A 14,469-nucleotide genomic window follows, 5' to 3' on the forward strand; every position below is an offset into this window, starting at 1 on the left:
AAAGCACCTTCCTGGACCTCAGTAAAAGTTATTAAGGCAGTGATTATTTTAAATTTGACATTTTTTTTCTTGATATGTTGAACAGCTTTAAATAGCTGTAAGTTTGGAGAGAGGAAACTTACAATTCTAATTATAATTTTCACTTATTTTCTGTATTTTCATTCTGAATGATTTTTCTCTTCTGTCTACATATTTATGTATTTAGGATAGAGACCTAGGAGATGAATATGGATGGAAGCAGGTGCATGGCGATGTATTTAGACCATCAAGTCACCCACTGATATTTTCCTCTCTCATTGGTTCTGGATGTCAGATATTTGCTGTTTCTTTCATTGTTATTATTGTTGCAATGATAGAAGATTTATATACAGAGTAAGTGCTTGTACTTTATTACTTTTTGTTGCTCTTGAATCATTTTAATAATTGGAACCTTTTAAAAAGTCAGGCATAATTAAATATTTGCTTATTACAATTCTTAGGATTTAAATAGCATAAATGTCATTATTGAGAGAAATTAAATAATGAACAGTAATCTTCATGTATAAGTATATTTTTCTGTTAAATGCTAAAACTTACTAGCCTTACTGAACATTTTGGTTGGTTAATAAAGATTATGTCCCATTAGAGGTATGAGAGAGTTACTTGAGTCCAGAACTATTTGACAAAGTGTATAAGGCATTTTTTTTTAAGCCAAAGATCCAGTTAGATCTTCATAAGAAGCACAAGGTTTGCACAGTACTTCCTATATTTTCTATATTTAGAACATATTTTGCCTTCCTAGTTATAGTGAGTTTCAGAAATGGTATTTATTGTTAGTGGGTTAAATACATTTCTGTGTTATGTCAAGTGATACTGTCATTTAATTTAATTTTTCTCTTTGCAATTAGGCATTTAAAAAATTTTGTCTAGTTTTACTCAAGAGGGTTGGTCTGAATATCCTGGATATCATTATTGTAAGGGGAGGTTAGAAATTGTTGAACTGAATGAAGTTGATTAGTGGACCAATGCAGCTTTTAACTGTATAAGGAAAACTAAATAAAAAAAAGTCTCGTTATACCATTTAAAGTAATAACAATAATGTAATAGATTATACTACTTATGTTGTATTTCTGTCAGCAGGCAAGAAACTTAAGCAGTTAAATTATAAAGAGGAGTATTCTAATTATTTTTCTTAACAGATGAATATCCTTTTCCATATGATGTGATTGGCTCACAGGGTTGCAAAATCAGTTTTAGTGCCAGCTTCTAATATTTGCCAAAGAAATATAACATACAGGGTGGGAAAATGTAGGTTTACAGTTGAGTTCATGAAACAGTTTTTTCATGTATTAATTGTATTATTTTCCATATAAACAACTATAAACCTGTTTTTTCCCCCCTCCCTGTATTTCTTCAGAATATATTATGAAATTTACTGCAGTTTTAAAAAAAATGAGGATCATCATCCTGTACCATTTAAGTGTAATTTTAACTGGAAATTCATTCACTAGGCAATCTTTTGAGGTCCTTTGCAGTCCAGGGTGGTATTTATATTTTTATTGATTGATTTTTAGAGAGGCGGGGGAAGTGGTGGAGACAGAGACAGACAGACATCGATTTGTTGCTCCACCCATTTGTTCATTCATTGGTTGATTCTTGTGTGTATCCTGACCAGGGATTGAACCCCCGCACCCTTGGTGTTATCAGGATAATGCTCTAACCAACTGAGCTACCCAGCCAGGACCCAGGAGGATATTTTTGTGTTCCTGTTAAATTTAACTTTGAAATTAAACTGATGTTAATGTGATAGGTTATATGATATGTTCTTCAAGTTGTTGGTTTTAGTTTATCTTACACATCTTTTCACCTTCTTAGGAGGGGATCAATGCTCAGTACAGCCATATTTGTCTATGCTGCTACGTCTCCAGTGAATGGTTATTTTGGAGGAAGTTTGTATGCAAGACAAGGAGGTAACTTAAGAGTTATCAATTTGTATTTTTAATTATAGTTGCTAATATTTTATGGTGAGGTATTTCAAATTTAAAACAGGCAATACAGGCATTGTAAAATTCTTTGCTATCCCATTTCACATAATCTCCTTCAAACCTATTATGTGTTCTATCTAGCCTTTATGGGTCCTCCTTGCATTTTATTTTCCAAAATTGTGAACAATGAATAGATTCTTTCCATTGCTTACTAAGCAGTTAGGTCTGAGGAACATGTAGTAGAAAGTATATATAAGTTATTGATATTATTTTACTTTGAGGTGCCTAGCTCCCTACATGTGCTCCATGGGAGGCCTCCACATAGAGTTTATAGCTTTATAGTTGAATATAAAGGCATGTTTTATGGTTTATGGATAAAGTGTGGACAGTGGAAAGAGAATGGGAAGTATAGCTCTTTATTTCTGTTGACTCTTCAATGTTTATCAAAGGACCCTGCACAAAGATTTCTGTTATTCTGTGTCACAGTCTTTTGCTTATGAGCACTTTTATTTTAAATACTCCCTTGTTTCTTTTGTGACCTGGAATGATGGGGGATACATGGGTGATACAAGGGTACTTGATTTTTGCTGTTTCTTTCTATGATGGCATTTAAGGGTCCTTGGGTTATTTGTTTTCCCTGTAATTGTCAAGGTCAGAAATGTGCTGAAAGTAGTAGATTTGGATAGTTCAGGTTATGAATGAAGGACCTGAAATCACATTCCTAAGGATAAGACTTCCTAATGTGATTTTTCTCAGCCGATCCTAAGCAATGTCAGCATTAGGTGATTCTGTTTTAGTAGATCAGACTTATTGGTTATAGGAGTTCAGCGTAAAATCATTGAAAATTCCTCCAGGAAATCCTAGTTTATCATTTCTTTTTATTGTTCTGTACCTTCAATTTAGGTGATTCTTTGGATTGCCTGAGGTAGTATCATCATGAATTCCTGAGTATTTTAGTTAGGTGGTCAGCCTCTACATTCTACCTCCAAAAAGGGAGAAATGAGTCTTATCCTATAGGACAGTGATGGCGAACCTTTTGAGCTTGGCGTGTCAGCATTTTGAAAAACCCTAACTTAACTCTGGTGCCGTGTCACATATAGACATTTTTTGATATTTGCAACCATAGTAAAACAAAGATTTATATTTTTGATAGTGATTTTATATATTTAAATGCCATTTAACAAAGAAAAATCAACCAAAAAAATGAATTCGCCTGTCACCTCTGACATGCGTGTCATTGGTTCGCCATCACTGCTATAGGACTACCATCCTGAGAAAATAAGGATGCCTAAAGCAACTTCTATTTTGAATTTGATCTGAAAACTAGTTAGACTGAGATTTTTACAGTTGATGAGCCCCCAGAAAAGTCTCCACAGCAGAAACAGATTTATTGAAAACAGGAATTTTATTCCTATGTGGACATAAATTTGCTTTTAATCTGATTGCAAGTTAAGAACACCCAGCCAGACTTAACTATACTTATGCTTGAAAGCTGACAGAGTTCAAACAAAAGCCCCTAGGAGTATCAAATCTTACCAAGAATAATCTAAAGGTTATTGTCTGATTGACAGTGCCCTGAGGAGGCCTGATTGTGTTCTCATATGAAGCCAAGTTAATATAGAGGTCAGCTCAGAGAATCAAGAATTTTCAGAGTTAAGGATTTGAACGACAATGTAGCTCAGGGTCTTCACACTGTTCTCAATGCACTGGATAATGCTCCAGACCCAATTTGAAGCTGGGGGTGGCCTGGGACTTGAGCGGAATGTCCAAGGGCATGGTGAATGGTAGGAAACACTGCAATGCAGATTCCTGGGCTACTGGTTGTACCCTGTGGAATGTAGGTGGGATTCTTTCTGACTGTTGGAAGGAAAGAGAGATAGAGTTTAATATGGAATTTATTAATTCTTGCCTGAATCTGAGAAGATAATGGAAAGTACAGGAAAAGAAAGTGCCAGGAAACACTTGGAATTTAATCGGAGAAATAATACATAACATTAATTAGTTGCTACCCTTTTGGTGTTGTACAAATGGTGGGTATTTGGAAGGGAGGGGTTCTTGAAACTTCACTGAGAAAGAAATTAAATAAAGGAGAAAATTCAGAGTCAAGGAGTTTTTCTTGAGAAAAGTAAAGATTTGGGGTAGTACCTCTGTGAGGCAGATATTTAAAAAGAGCTTTATATAGAAAAAGAAAACAAAAATTAGGTTATTGTTTGTATTTTCTCTAGTGTTTTCTGTTTGGGTCACTATTGCTTATGATTGTGCGGCTGAATGATAACAGTGAGCCAGTGTTAAATCTGTCCAGTTTGTCCCTAAGCAGTATGAAGATGCCTCCACGGCAGTGTGCTTGCTTGTGCCCTCTGCTGTGTTATAGAAAGGTAGCTCAGGGTGCTTTCTTGGTCACTGAATGGGATTTAAAAATTTTTATTGCTTAGTTTAAAAATGACTTCCCTTTGTTGTTTAAATAATAGGTGCTCACCGCATAGAATTTTGGCAATACAAAGAGGTGCAAAGAAATAACAAAACTTATGCATCTATAGTTCTAATTGCCGAGAGAGCTCATGAAACACATTCCATTGTTTTTTTTCCTTTTAAAACATGGAAATACATTTAAATATATATTTATAATTATAATGAGAGAGCTAAGAGTAAATTTAGGGACTGTTTAACCTAGGGTTTTTTTATTTTTATTTTTTTAAAGCAGTGCAACCCTCTTTCCCAGTGAAGCTTCCCTGAAACCCCAATGTGTGAAACTGTAAAATTGAACTTACTCTGGTTGAAGCAAGGCTTGGTGACCTGGGCTCTTTTTTCACCAACGAGTCCATTGGCACCTACAGGAAGCTCCAGAACTCCAAGCAACAGTTTGAAAACACCCTTCCAAGCCAACTTATATCCCAGAACGAACGAGTGGCTTACCAAAGTTCACAGCAGATCAGTAGCAGAATCAAGACAAAACATAAGAATATTTTACTAGTTCATTGCTCTTTTCCAGTACACGCTCTTCAAAAACTGCGTGTTTCCATTAGGTGCACTTGAATAGCCAGACTGGTCTTTACTAGCTATTGTTTTGAAATAGTTATTAGGAAGTCAAATTAGGAACTAAATAATCAGCTCTTAACTATTAATATATAATATCTATCTCTTTGATTTTCATAGTTTCCCTTCTCTTCCAGGAAGGAGATGGATAAAGCAGATGTTTATTGGGGCATTCCTTATCCCAGCTATGGTGTGTGGTACTGCCTTCTTCATCAATTTTATAGCCATTTATTACCATGCTTCAAGAGCCATTCCTTTTGGAACAATGGTAGGTTGCTTGAGTCATACTTTTAAACTGAAAAAGTATAAGCATTTTAATATGAGGCCTGAAATCTCTCCAAAGTACTTATTTTAAAATATATATATATATTTTTATTGATTTCAGGGAGGAAGGGAGAGGGAGAGAGAGATAGAAACACCAATGATGAGAGAGAATCATTGATCAGCTGCCTTCTGCAAGTCTCCCACTGGGAATTGAGCCTGCAACCCCGCCATGTGCCCTTGACTGGAATTGAACCCGGGACCTTTCAGGCCACAGGCTGATGCTCTATCCACTGAGCCAGACCGGATAGGGCTCCAAAGTGCTTCTTAATGAGCTTTAATAGTTATAGCCAGCCTTTACTCAGTCCTAGAAAGTTAGGTGAAGAAGAAAGTTCTTGTTAGTCTCCACACAGTTCTTGTTAACTTAACAAATACAGTTGCCCTTTTTTTTCTCTTGATTCTGTGAGCAAGTAAGGTGAAAGTCTGTCACCCTAGCCGGGTGGCTCATTTGGTTGGAGCATCATCCTGTACACCAAAAGGTTGCAGGTTCAATTCCTGATCGAGGCACATACCTGGTTTGCAGGTTCTATCTCAGATTGGGGAGCAACCGATTGATGTTTCCTTCTCTCATCAATAAAAATATATATTTGGGTGAGGATTTAAAAAACAAGTGAAAGTCTGTCTCTTAAGTATGACAGAGAGGACACAGTAATTTTTTTAAGAGATGGGTGGAACTGGTGAATATATTTCAGAGAAAGAATAACATATCAAGAAATATGGATGTTTTAAATGATAGGTGAGTGTAGTGGTAGGAAGCGAAGCTTCTTCATAACTTTTTTGTTTTCAGGAACTATACTGTTTTTAGAACCTCATTAAGCATTTATATTAATATATTACCAATATTAAAATCTTTTCACATATCCTTACCTGTAGTCAGACTTTGAAATTTTTTGAATTATTTAAATACATTAAAACACAGATATGCTGGTGCTTTACAGAGTCAACCATTATGGAAAACAGTATGGAGGTTCCTTAAGAAATTAAAAATAGAACTATCATATGATCCAGCAATTTCACTTCTGGGTATTTATCCCAAGAAAAAGAAAACAATAAGTTTTTAATTTCAAATCCAGTGTTTCTTCTATTATAGCACCAAAGTGGCCTAAGAAACAGAATGGAAGTTACTTATTAGCATGTCAAAGATACCTGATAAAGTTAGGCTTCTTACAGGTATTTGTTTTTGTTTTTGTTTTTTTTAAATTTTGTTTTATTGCTTAAAGTATTACAAAGAGTATTACATATGTCTCCTTCCCCTAAACATTGAACCTAAACATTTTCTTTTGTGATCAGGTTGTGTTTAAATTTTGTATCCCTTTAATTTATTTTTATTAATGTTATCATTCTGAGTAATCACATACATTTTAATTTAATTTACAGGTGGCCGTTTGTTGCATCTGCTTTTTTGTTATTCTTCCTCTAAATCTTGTTGGTACAATACTTGGCCGAAATCTGTCAGGTCAGCCCAACTTTCCTTGTCGTGTCAATGCTGTGCCTCGTCCCATACCGGAGAAAAAATGGTAAAGAAAATGCTAAATCTTATGTGACTGTTTCTCACAATATGGAAGTTGTTAAGGCTGTTATATGTATGCAACTTTTGGAATTGGATTGTTTTATAAGAATGACTATCTTAAGTTTTGACTTGATTTGTCTTTTTACATTTTCCTTTAACCTATTTGTTAGAAGTAGTAATACATTTTATCCTTATTTCAGTTTCTGAATATTAGTGCCATTTACAGATAAGTCAAATGCTTTGATAAGTATACTGTGTGTAAGGGTGGGTGAGAATTAAAGCTGCAACAGTTGTATAACTGCAGTCTACAGGCCTAATTTGACTTTCTGTTGTTTTTATTACAATAAGTCTTGTTGGAACATGCCTGTTCGTTCACATACTGTCCCTGATTGCTTTTACAGTGCAGCATTAGAGTTGAGAAAATTATATCAGAGACCATATCACTTGCAAAACCTGAAGTATTTACTATCTGAACCTGTACAGAAAAAGTTTGCCAATGCCTCATCATTTGATTTTCCTTTGTGGTTATTTATTATTCTAAACAATACTGGTATACACTTAGAGCCAGATATATTCTACCAAATGAGAGATGAATTAGGGTTGAGACCGATTGTAGTTTACTGACTTGCGGTCTTTATCTTCATTTCTGGAATACATAGAATCTCTCAAATACATTCTGTCACATTGTATGTATGCACAAACTGTGTTCTTGAGGCCCTCCTATAATTCAAAATTAATCCTGACAAAAGATGACAAGTATTTTTGTTTAACAGATGAAGAGACTCTTCAATTGCAACAGAGTAAACATAGTTTACAGTTTAATAGACCAATCAGCCTTCAAAATATGATTCTTGATGATTTTTAATTTGAGATGATTTGTATTTTTTCAAATTTTAGACATAAAATGAGATGCAACTAATATCTTTATATTTCTAATTCTTGCAATTATAATGTGAACTCAACATTTATATATTTGTCCTCTTAAAATTAGTAAGCTGAATATTATATATAATTAATATAATATTAAATTTAATATTTATTAAATTGATTTATTCTGTTCAGCATTCTTTTTTCCCCTAATTCTTACTATAAAAAAGGATGTACATTTATTACATTCCCCATCTCATAAGATTTGCTGTACAGAAGACTACATATTCATACTAAGGTGATATATTGAACCCTCTGTTCCTATTTCCCACATTATAAATGTAACATATTCAGGTACTTACACAATGTTTTGTAGACTTGGAGGAATGTAGACATTTATAGAAAGAAAGGCTGAATAAAATAGCTTCTATAGTTTAAAGGAGAGTCATCTGTGCTAGTCTTAGTAATTATCCTTGTTCTTTTTAGATTAGGCTTAAGAGAATTTTCTAGTCTGTTTTATAACTCAACTATATTTTTCAAATTTGATTGTTGAGGCCCATTGATATCCTGATGTTCACCTTTTACTGGGAGGATAAGTTTAAAGGAAAAGCATAGTCAGAAATCAAAATGGTTCTCTAGGTCACTAGGGCTAATAATGGAGAGGAAGGACAACACATGACCTTGTCAACCATGGATTAAATTTAGGTGTAGGAAGGCTTGTGTGTATTGTATTTTGCTTTATATAGACACATGGGAACCAAAATCTGAAGACTAGATCTGGCTCTCACTGTGTCATCTTGGGCAGATTTTTGTTTTGTTTTGTTCTTTGTTAAACCTCACCCGAGGATTTTTTTTAAATTGATTTTTAGAGAGGATGGAAGGGAGGAAGGGGGAGGAAGGGGGGGGGACACATCAATGTGAGAGGCATCCATTGGTTGCCTCCCACATGTGCCCCCTCGGGAACAAACCTGCAACCCAGATACATGACCTTGACCAGGGATTGAACCTGATACCCTTTGGTTCAAGGGCCGATGCTCTACCACTGAGCTACATTGGCCAGGGCTGGGAAAATCATTTTTAACCTCTATAGGTCTTTTTTTTTTTTTTTCCAATTTGGATGCCTTTTACTTCTTCTTCTTGCCGAATTGCAATGGCTAACACTTCCAGTACTATGTTGAACAGGAGTGGTGAGAGGGGGCATCCCTGTCTTGTTCCTGTTCTTAGGGGAAATGGTGTTAGTTTTTGTCCATTGAGTATGATGTTGGCTGTGGGCCTGTCATATATGGCTTTTATTATGTTGAGGTATGATCCTTCTACTCCCACCTTGCTGAGAGCTTTTATCAAAAATGGGTGTTGAATTTTGTCAAATGCTTTTTCTGTATCAATTGATATGACCATGTGGTTTTTTTCTTTCAATTTGTTTATGTGATGTATCACGTTTATTGATTTGCGGATATTGTACCATCCTTGCATCCCTGGGATAAATCCTACTTGGTCATGGTGTATGATCTTTCTGATGTACTGCTGGATCCGATTTGCTAAGATTTTGTTGAGGATTTTGGCATCTATGTTCATGAGGGATATTGGCCTGTAATTCTCTTTCATTGTGTTGTCTTTACCTGGTTTTGGTATTAGGGTGATGCTGGCTTCATAGAATGAGCTTGGAAGTGTTCCTTCCTCTTGAATTTTTTGTAGTAGTCTGAGGAGGATAGGTTTTAGTTCTTCCTTGAATGTTTGGTAAAACTCCCCTGTGAAGCCGTCTGGTCCTGGGCTTTTGTTTGCTGGAAGCTTTTTGATGACTGCTTCAATTTCTTCCATAGTTATTGGCCTGTTGAGATTATTAGATTCTTCCTGATTGAGTTTTGGAATGTTGTATTTTTCTAGGAATTTGTCCATTTCCTCCAGGTTGTCTAGTTTGTTGGAGTAGAGCTGTCCATAGTATTTTTTAACAATCGTTTGTATTTCTGTGGGGTCTGTTGTTATTTCGCCTCTATCGTTTCTGATTTTGTTTATTTGGGTCCTCTATAGGTCTTGACTTTCTATAAAATGAGGGAAGAAGACTAAATTAAATGATTTTTAAGTTTTTCCAGCTCTCAAATTCTTTTATTTTCCTCTCAGTTTTTTAGTTTGTTCATTCCAGAGATATTAGTTTAATACCATTTATGTGCCAGGTACTGCTGGGCACTGGGAATACCTAGCTGAATAGCTTCTGCCTGCCAGAGTTTATGGTCCAATGAGGTATGATATGTATGTCATTAGACAGGTACAGTATAGTGTGTTAACTGCTGTGGGGAGGTTATATTCAAAGGATAGTGGAAGGACTCTCCTCTTCCTGGGAGACTTAGAGAAGGTGTTACAGGGACACTTAAGCTAATACTTGCAGGGAAGTGTGAGACAAGATAAGCATTCCAGGTAGAGAATTACCAATTGCAAATAGTAAAATGTTTTTTGAGTGAATAAAGGAAGTTTGAAATTTAATTTTTTCATTCTTTGTCTCCATTATAATGCAGAACTCATAATGTCTTCATGGTATAATTCATAGCAAAAGGAATTACTATACCAATGAAAGACTGAGCAAAGAAATGGCAAGGCCACAGTTTGGGAAACATTATTGAGATAGGGATCTTAATACTTAGAGTTGTTTCACTGGCAAGAAGTTGTGTCTCCTAAATTCTTATCTCAGCCTTTAGTGATGGAAAGAATTTTGACTCTGTTCTAGAACTAATTTGAAGTCCCACCTCTGTGTTGTACCTCTTTGTATTTTAATTTTTCTTTTACTGATTTGTTTCTATCATTTAGATTTTTAAGTACCAAGCATCTTTCTGTTATCAGGTTTTATATAATATATAACATAAAATCATGCTAGAACTTTAATGTTAATTTTAATATTTTCCAGGTTTATGGAGCCTGCAGTTATTGTTTGCTTGGGAGGAATTTTACCTTTTGGCTCAATCTTCATTGAAATGTAAGTTTTGGCAATGTATTTATGCTTTGAGGGATTTAATTGTAATTAGAGAATTTAGGAGTTAGGGTAGGATGGGAAAGCATCAGAGTTAGTCTGTTAATTCCATGGCTTCCAGAAAGGGGTCTATGTATCTATCTAAAAGTAGTTTTCTGCTCTGTTCTGAAATATTCAGATGAAGTTTATACTTATTTTACATTATATTCTAGACCTCTCGTTCTATAAGAAATCTTAGAAATCAAAGCATGCATGCTAGAGAATGCTAGACCAGCTTTTGGTCATAAGCACAATTTAAGGAATTACTGGTGTTTAATGTATTTTTAAAATATTTCTGAGTGTCCAGAGAACTAGGTAAACCAGTCAGACTATCCTGACGTCTTTGGAGGCATAGTCATTCCTAGTTTTCTTCCATAGAGACCTGCAGGAGTGCTAGGAAATATGTGTGTGTTCTTGGGGCGGTGTGTGTGTGTGTGTGGGGGGGGGGGGGGGGGGGGCGCGGTTGGGAGTTGCTGGGGGGTGGTGGTGGGAGGGGAGAGGTATGCCACCTTGTGCCCAGTTACCATGCTTCACAACTGCATGCTTGGTTACCACTGCAAAATGTAAGCCTTTCTTTTCTCCGCCTGTGTTCCAGTGTTTCTTGATGCGAATGTGCTGGCATTTTAGGCAAGGCAGTGCTATGTATGACACTTTCTCAAGAACTGCAGTCCTACACCTCTGGCCCCTGCCCACGAAATGCCAGTCATTGTAACTGCTCAAAATTCCTTACACTTTCCTGTTAGCTGCACCACTGCTGATTCTCTCCTGTACAGGGGATGCCTCCTTAACAAACATGATTGGATCTGATAATTGGTTAGTTGATAAAGTTGCCTCATGTAAGGGAATTATAAAGGAAGATACATACATAACATTTTATTTAACTTAAAACAGCTAACTTAAAATCATTCTTCACTGATTTTTTTTTAAAAAAATGTTTAAATCCAAAGTCTTTTCTTTGATTTGTATCTAGTTGGTGTTTCTGTCATTTTTCCTTTGACCTTCATAATACATCTTAGGTATTTTCCAGCCTTTTTAAAGTGTAGGAAGAACAACATAAAGACCTGTCTGAAGCATTCTAATCTTTTATAGTCATCTCACCCACACTTAATTTTATAACTTTTTTTTTTTAGCAACTCACCGTATTGAATTTTCCCAAAGCATTTAAAATAATTTTTAGAAATCACACATCCTTTGTGCTCTTACGTTTATTGGCTTATGTGACATTAACTAAATTGTCTAATTACACCAACAAGTACAACTGACATAGATTTGGACTCACGTACCAGCTGTGGCTTTTAGTCAATACCTTGAAGAGGGATTGGATTGGTATGTGTGTCATTTTAGCTAGTGGTTTAATACAGCTGGTTCAGGAACTTCTGTCCTTTACATCTGATACTGCTTTGTGTCCTCACCCTGACTTGACTGCCAACTGTTTTTTCCCTCCTGTCCCCATCCTGAGTTCCTTCTGGCTCACATCTCTTCCTGCTCTCTCAGGTACTTTGTTCCATTGGCGAGCCTTTCGCTGCATCTTTAACCTCTGTTTTGACCTCCTGCACACTGTGCCATTCTGCCCTTGGCGATCAAAGTGACCTTTTTAAGGTATCAGTCTGATCATGTCACTTCTTTGCTAAAGACTCTTGTTTTCATTGAGGTAACTCCAAATTCCATAACAAGGCCAATAAGGATCTTCCTGATATAGGATCTGGCCCTGTTTACGTTCATCTCTTAGCTTTCATCCCTTCAGTTGAAGTTCTAGCCACACTGATCTTTGAGTTTTTCAAAATACAGTGAATTTTCTCATTTGTGAACCTTTGCCTTTGCTGTTTCTATACATGGAACAGTCTTTTTGCTCCCCCGACCCCCTTTCTCTCACCTTCCATCCTACACATGCCTTAGCTGATTCTTCTCGTTTACTCTCGCCCCTCTGGCTCATTGACAGAGCATGTGTCACAGTGCATCACGACTGCCCCTTCCCTGGTGTCCCTCTGAACAGTACTCTCCCTAAGGGTGGAGGCTGTGTTGTCTTCATAGTTCTGTTCTCACTGCTTCCCTGAAATAGGGTGAGAGTCTGTAAGTATCCTGAGAGAGTGAATGATGAACAAATGAATTAATCAAGAGAACAAGAAAAAGAAAAGAGACTAGAAGATACCCCTTCTAATTGAATGAAGACTAGGGTAATGGAATTAGAATGAAGGGTCTTTTTCTTAGTGTAAAACGTTTTTCTTTTTTACAGTGTGTGATTCCTTTCATGTAAATAGAAAACCCGGGTAAAATTATACTATCATGTTTAGGGTTGTAGGCTTAGGTGGCAAAGTGGGTACTGCCCAGGATAAAGGTGGAGGTCATTACAAAGGCATAAGGGTGAGTTTCTGGGGTGGTGACAGTGTTCTGTCTTCATTCAGATCTTAGTGAAATCTTAATACCCTTTCTCCTACTGTCCTCTGAAGATAGCATAAAGCTTCTTTAGTCTTTCTTGTCCTAGTTTCTCCCCTCACCCCTAATTTTATATACATTATTATTCTATCAAACCTAGTTTTTAGCTTAATAGGATATTTTATAAAATACAACATACATTTCTTTAGTAGTGTTGCATTTAGAAAAAAATGAAAGAGTGAGGGAATTGACTTTTTTACAAATAATGAATTTTTGGCTGTTGTTTTTTCCCCACATTTTACTCCTTTAAGCTTCTAATTCATTGTTTGATTTGACATAAATGGCCCACTACCAAATTTTTCCTTTTTAAAAATAAATTCTTTATTGTTGAAAATATTACATATGTTTCCTTTTTCCCCCATTGACCTCTACAAAATTGTTCTTGAAAGATTACGCAGGAATATTTTGGAGAGAATTTGAGAGTGTTTAACAGATGAGAAAAGGTAAGGGAAATTGTTGGAAGTTTTTGAAAGAAAAATATTGACATTAAAGTGAGCACTAAGATGAGAGAATTAGCAAGAGCAGGGTAAGCGTTAAAATAAAGACTAGAAAGCTGCCTTTCTGCCTTTTACTCAGGTATTTCATCTTCACATCCTTCTGGGCATATAAGATCTACTATGTCTATGGCTTCATGATGCTGGTGCTGGTCATCCTGTGCATCGTGACTGTCTGTGTGACCATCGTGTGCACATACTTCCTGCTGAATGCGGAGGACTATAGGTGGTGAGTACTTACTTTTGGGAAGAACCTTTGGGGACCATAATGTTTTAAAATAAGATTTCATTTGAAGTATGTTGAGTGAAGTAAAAGATCTGAATAAAAATCTTGCTACTTAAGATAGTATAGGGAATTTTCCAGTGATAAAAATGATATAGATAAAGATGATGAAGATTTTCTGTTATAGTGTCAGTCTTTTTTTTTTTTTTATTAATTAGGGTCACTGTGTTAGAAATATTTTTACAAAATGCTTGATGTGGAAGAAGCTTTATGAGAAGCTTCATATATTTAAATGTGAAGTACATCATTTGTTTTTAAATATACAAAATTTTAAAGGATTTTAAAAATGAAATGATTTGCTTTTTAAAATCCTCATTTCAGTGCCATTCATTCTAACGAGCTATGTTTTCCCCTCTAGGCAATGGACAAGTTTTCTCTCTGCTGCATCAACTGCAATCTATGTTTACATGTATTCCTTTTACTACTATTTTTTCAAAACAAAGTAAGTTGAGACATTTTCTCATTTGTATTTAGGAAACAGAACTAGTTATTTAAATACTAGCATTTAAGGCCTTACGTTGAGAATGAAAATGGATGTACTATATATATTTATTTTGTCTTATTTC

General features: G+C 35.6%; 1 protein-coding gene across 1 annotated transcript in view; it reads left to right on the forward strand.

Annotated features, from left to right (window-relative positions):
- TM9SF3 (transmembrane 9 superfamily member 3) overlaps nt 1–14,469 on the forward strand; it is a 46,649-nt gene that overhangs the window by 25,179 nt on the left and 7,001 nt on the right. Inside the window, exons 7-13 of the mRNA XM_036336471.1 lie at nt 206–372; nt 1,855–1,949; nt 5,135–5,265; nt 6,696–6,835; nt 10,592–10,660; nt 13,703–13,849; nt 14,262–14,345. Of these exons, the coding sequence (XP_036192364.1) occupies nt 206–372; nt 1,855–1,949; nt 5,135–5,265; nt 6,696–6,835; nt 10,592–10,660; nt 13,703–13,849; nt 14,262–14,345 (833 nt within the window). The remainder of the gene's footprint in view (nt 1–205; nt 373–1,854; nt 1,950–5,134; nt 5,266–6,695; nt 6,836–10,591; nt 10,661–13,702; nt 13,850–14,261; nt 14,346–14,469) is intronic.

This window comes from Myotis myotis, unplaced genomic scaffold (genome assembly GCF_014108235.1).
Source record: "Myotis myotis isolate mMyoMyo1 unplaced genomic scaffold, mMyoMyo1.p scaffold_m19_p_15, whole genome shotgun sequence".
In the NCBI taxonomy this organism is placed as follows: domain Eukaryota; kingdom Metazoa; phylum Chordata; class Mammalia; order Chiroptera; family Vespertilionidae; genus Myotis; species Myotis myotis.